This window comes from Phytophthora infestans, genomic scaffold (genome assembly GCF_000142945.1).
Source record: "Phytophthora infestans T30-4 supercont1.11 genomic scaffold, whole genome shotgun sequence".
NCBI classification, from domain to species: Eukaryota; Oomycota; class Peronosporomycetes; order Peronosporales; family Peronosporaceae; genus Phytophthora; species Phytophthora infestans.
In genome coordinates, this window is record NW_003303748.1 from 1,987,482 (window position 1) to 1,993,374 (window position 5,893).

The window sequence follows — 5,893 nt, forward strand, 5'->3', positions numbered from 1 at the left end:
ACCCGATGAATGCATGCGCGCACGGTACATAGCCTTTTAGTCACTTTTATTGCATGTAAAGTATGTATTTGTTTGGATATATGATAAAAGTATTATTATAGCAAAACCAAAATATCAAATAAAAAAGCAATTTAATATGTTGCTTAAATAATAAGTATCAGCCTTTTATTACCGTGCTATTGGCTAATATTTGGACGCAAGTAATTGCTTAAAACAATTTAATTTGCTAACATACTCACAGTTTGCAAAATTGCGAGGCGAAGATTGACCCACGTCTGCTGAACCCGCAGCGGTCTACGACGGATCCCCGAGCGCGCTGCGTCTGCTGCGGGAAGCTGCAGTACGGATACGCATTCCGTACAATCAGCGGGCGGGACATCGTGCGGCGCTGTATTGCCTGCGAGAACGGCCCAAAAGCAGTCGAGCTCTGGGAGGAAAAGCCCCCACCACCTGATTCGGCCAAAGTGCGCCGCCAGGAAAGTCTGGTGAACGTCAAGAAGGCGATGGGTCCTGACTGGTACCCCCAGAAGAAAAAGAGGCGCAGCCGCCCTCGCAAGCTGACCGCCCGAAACGCCAATTACATCGAGCAAAAGAAGCAGCAGAAGAGCAAGTAATTTGGATACTATATCCTTATTGCCCCCGTTACCCCGCTTATCTTTGTATTTTGTATACTGGCGGGCGGCGCGAGGCTTGGGGCCGCACATATGGTAAACTAACTGTGGTGCTGCCAATTGTGTTGACGCATCTACGGAGTGTAGCGCGTTTCATATAATAATTAGCGCATGGTATCTACTGTGTACCCTTGCGAGCTGACCGCTCCTATCTGCATACGCGTTACCGTAGATGGAAAGTACACGTTGCTCACTTGGCACACGCAAACCCATGCTATATGTACCACCAACCCGTCACAGTTTATATTTCACTAATGTGCGCTCACGAATGTAAGCTTCAGTATTGAGTGAGCACTATGCGCGATGAATAAGCTGCTGTCTACATGGACACAACCAGTGATGACCATACAAGCGGCCATCGCAAGGAGATTTGTCTGTACGCAGTACTTTACTTTAGCGCCCTGTCCATAATGGCCGAGATAAGAGCTCGGTTGAGTCACGGATGGCTATAATGTGTACCCGCCGCGCGCGTATATATTGCTTTGAATACTGCTAACAGACGCCTGATCAGCTTGCCTGTATCACCGCGGGTATGACCTGTGCCCGAATAGTGACGTGCTGGATCATATAGACGGATACATCATAATCGTGGGTACAGTAGGCTAGCACGACGATACAAAAGTACCGAGATCGCAGCAGTAACCCAGTGCATATGTGTTGGCTATCACGATACACCCATTGGCGGCATTGCGGGATATGCACGGACACATCAAATAGCACGCCGAGCTGATAAGTAGGCAGCGAAAGTACTCCATCTAATGTACATGAACTATTGTTCAATTCAAGTCTAACCATCACTACGATCTGATACTCTGCCTACAGCCATATATCTTCGTATGCTGCAGCCGGTCAAAAGAATGTGCACGCAGTGGTGCCTCTTCATCCGATGTGGACGAGGCCTTTTGTCGTACATATCGGACCCAGTATAATGTCAGTCGGAAAGGATTTACGCCACTCTGTCAGTCAGAAGCTATACAAATAAGTCAGAAAGTACGTCAGCTATGCAAGTAAGATAAATGCATGCGGAAGATAGTGGAAATACCCTTCAGTTACATCACAAACAGCTCAGCAGAATAATTTCAAAGCATAATATTGATGTTTGTGGCGACCATCGGCATATACTACCTATCCTAAAAGATACTTCGCGCGCGGAGCTGATTAACATTGCTCTATTCGACCGTCGCAATCGGTGATATGTGTCGACTGCCTCACGGCGATGACGTGCAGATGGGTTAAATACGTTTGAGTAGGCGTACTTACTCTAGCTACACTGGGATTCCTCACCGATCAACGTATATTTCGTAGCATCATTGATACTGACCCGTCTTCCGTACAGCATATATTAGCTTTGCAACCACGCGCGCCTCCGATTCGTGTCATTTTGGGGGCTATGCGCTCAAATGCGATTATAGACAAAAAAAAACTTCACGGGTAAGATGGTGCTCATCTTGCAGATCACGTTAAACCCTGGTCATATCTATCATAACATGTGAGCACTAAATATACTGTGTGCGGTGTTGTTTTGGAGCGTAATACAAGTAGAACACAGTATACATGTACTATATGTTGCTTTGCTGCACGTAGAAACGCGAAGCACACCGCAGCGCAGCGAAGGTGGTCAGCCCGCACTACACCAACCAACCATGCCCTAGCGTCCGCGGAGCGGGCGCCCAGAGCGCTAGTCTTAAACATCTACTGCAGCAACCTGTCTGTCCGTCACACTAAATTGTCGTGCCTGTCACGCTTTTCCGGACAAATCATTGGATAAAATAATTTAACTTTTTCTAATGGCTGCCGAGCGCAGCGAAGGTGGCCCCGATTGGCCTAAAAGCTGCCGAGCGCAGCGAGGCGGCCCAAATCGGCACCTTCTGCAACCCTGCGGGCCTTTGGGCCCGCCTGAGCCAAATCTACCAACCTACCGTGCGAGTAGTGAAGCGAGCCCGTGGCGAGCGGAACGGAGGCAAAATACAAGGAGCGACATTCATTCTTTCCCGCCGCGTAGCGGCGGCACTCGGCTAGTCCCTAGAAGACCGGTACTATAAAACATGTACAAGTACTAGATTAATTGTAGTATTTTAGTAGAGACAAGTGCATCAGTACCCAAGCGCTGTACAGTACTACATGTGCATGTATGGATAGTAAGTCGAATATCACATGAACAAGTATGGATAGTACGTCGAATTTCACATGAACTGGCACAGTAATGTCGTCGACTACTGTACTCTTAAGATTTCTGAAAATGCATGTCCTCTTTTTTTTTTATTGTACGCTCATGGCAAAGTCTAACCACCCAAAATCTCAGGGCACCTAAAGCTGTGATCACCAGTTCTACACATCTAGGAATTTTACTGCGGACTTCTGCGCCGCGTCCAGCAACATCTTAGCATCCGAAGAAGCGAACAACCTGCAGAGAGGTGCCGGTCTTACCCTTCGACAGGTACGCAACACTGCCATCCTCGTACGTCTTCAGAGCCTGGTAGCGGTTGCCCACCACGGACTTGTCCACCACCACCTTGTCACTGATGGCCTTACCCGTCGAAGCGTCCAGCACCTGCGCATACATCGTGCGGTCACCGCCCTCCATGAAGTCGCCGCCCGACGAGCTGCCCTCCCACACAGCCAGCATGCCGCCGCTGCCGATCTGCGCGAGGTGAGGCGCACGTTCGTTGGCGTCCGTGCCGCCCAGAGTGATGTCCTCGCTGGCAGCCGCGTTCATGGCAAAGTGAATCAGGTGCACCTTGGCGTTGTCGCCGTTGCCGTTGCTAACCGTAGCCCAGTATTTCTTGCTGGAAGCGTCCGAGTCCGGCACGATGTCGCCCAAGTTGGCAGCACCCAGGTCAACCGGGTAGATCGTTGTGCCCCAGTCCTTAGGCGGCATGATACGGTGTTGCTGTCCGTCTTACAGATAGTCGCGTAGCTGTCCGTGCGGTTGTCGTACGTGATACGTTCGTAAGCCGAGTGCGAGCAACCCCAGTCGAACGAGTCCTCGTTCGCCGTGATCTTACCGGTAGCGTCAACCACCTTCATGCGGTCACCCTGGTGAATGTTGATGCAGCCACCCTCCGACGTGGAGATGGCGGCACCGAAGTACGCGGCCCAGTTCTTGCCGTCGAACGCGATACGGCCGTGGTGAGCGTACCACCAGATCATGTAGACGTCAGGGCCAGTCTTGCCCGACGAGTAGGGAGGCAGCGACGCGCTCGAAGACGTCAGCTTCGTGGCCCACGACTCCTTCGTGCCGTCATAGCGGATCATATACATGTCATAGCACGGAACGGCCGGGCTAGGAGCCGAACCACACAGGTTGCTCGGGTTACCACAGTTGAGGATACCGCCGCCCTCGGCGTCTCTCGTGCCGAGAATGACAAAGCCGTTCTTGTCGGCGTGGATGTCAGCGAAGTCGTGGAGCGGCACCTTGACGGCGGGGCTGCTGGTCACGAGTTTGTCTTTGGCGTCCAGCTCACGGACAATGATACTGTCGCCGCTTTGGAAGGCGACGCGCGAGCCGCCACCCGGAATAGCAGCGATAGCCACAAGCTTGAGGGCGGCCTCCTCCTCGTTGGCCTCGACGGCAGCACCAACATCGACGTCCGTGATCTGGATACGCGGCTTGGCGCAGAAGCCATTCTTGGTGGTGCCTGCAGCCTCAAGGCCGCTAGTACAGGCCGCAAGAGAGCACGGTGGAGCCATCAGACGTTGTACAGACGCATGGTTTCTAGATGTGTGAGTGTGTTGAAGTGACTTGGCTTTCGCTGGTAAATGCAAGTGAGTGGACCGTGAGTGAAAACTATGCCCACTGGAGGTGGTCGTTACACTATATCTGTACCGTACACGCCCGTGTGACCCCCCCTATTATACGTCTGACGATAGGATTACAGCAGGAAAGATAACCAGACTCCAGATGGAGTGGCGTGCCTTTGGCCAAGACCTCGTGATGTACCATTCTTCATCAAGTTGGTGGTGTTTTTTGTGGACCGATCTCAATGGAAGGACTAGAGGATACAAGGGCTACAAGTATGTCCTAGTGTCATTTAGTACACAGCACCGTACCTAAGCTAAGCTCGTGGGGTAATTCGTGCCGGTCATTTGAGCCTGCTACGAACAAGGTAATGTAGTAAATTGAGAACAGGGGGTTACAGCAGAGTCAGGCTCTGTACAATCCCTACTTTTGATTACATTTTGCTGAAAAGACGTTCACAATGCGCGATCCGGTGTGGAAGCCGTTTATGCAGACACCATCAAGGTCTGAAGACAATCGTTTTTCGCTGTTTGTGGCTAGAGCAGCTTCTTCATTTCCAGCTGCTTGTTCGATGACTCCTCGCCAAAGTGTGGTGATCAACCGTAAAGTAATACGTATTAATAGTACAGTATGCTTTAATACATGGAGGTTCCACTGGAAGGTACCGGTAACGACGAATAAATAATTGTTTGGGCAATATGATAGATATACTTTAGCATCAAGATAATACTACAATAACCCCCTATGCATCCTACTATCATACTTATTTCTCCATTGACAGTAGCGCCCAACTTAGGAAAATATCTGGTGTATTTCGAAACTTGTATTGTTACAAGCGAGGACGAGGCCGCAGCCAACAGAGTCGCTAGTGTAGCCTCTTGGCTCATTCTCAAGTTTCCCCCGCTCTGATGCACCACGACCCTCACTCAGGGCTGGCCGCAAACGACTGAGAATATCTTTGGAAACCACAAAGAAGTACTAACCACATGTCGACGAGATTGATATGTTTTAAAGGACAAACGTAACAGATATTTCTTAAAGTCCGTTGCTGCAGCGGCCTCTCGCTTTAGAGCTCCAATTAGACAGGACACAACTGGTGGCATCACAAATTGAGAAGTCTTCGCGACGTGCCATGGTGATACGGTGCTACTGTACCACCTCCACCTCGCACGTAGTTCGCTGGATTGTAGCACTACAGGAGTCCTGTCCTGTCAGCCTGACAGTGTCAGGACGAGTTATATGCTCACTCCACGAAGGAATTATTCTCAAGGCTTTCAGCCCATTGCAAGCAAATCTTATTAATAGCATAAAAAGGAAATCCCACGGCACCAATTCTTGCATATACAGTACAATGTACATTGTACATGCACGAAGTATTATAGATGTTTTTTCGCTAATCTACGGGTCTTCATAAGGGCGAAAGCGAATTTATTTGCAGGAAAGGAGCCGAAATTGCCGTAGAAGTTGTACTTCTCGAGGCGGC

At 50.1% G+C, this 5,893-nt stretch overlaps 1 protein-coding gene across 1 annotated transcript; it reads right to left on the minus strand.

Moving 5' to 3' along the window:
* Positions 1 to 3,051: 3,051 nt before the first annotated feature.
* On the minus strand, positions 3,052 to 4,361 carry PITG_07581 (uncharacterized protein; the record flags this gene model as incomplete). The annotated part of the gene is made up of 2 exons (XM_002904518.1): positions 3,052 to 3,569; positions 3,617 to 4,361. 2 exons carry the CDS (start codon positions 4,359 to 4,361, stop codon positions 3,052 to 3,054), a joined length of 1,263 nt encoding a protein of 420 aa, XP_002904564.1.
* Between the last annotated feature and the right edge of the window lie 1,532 nt (positions 4,362 to 5,893).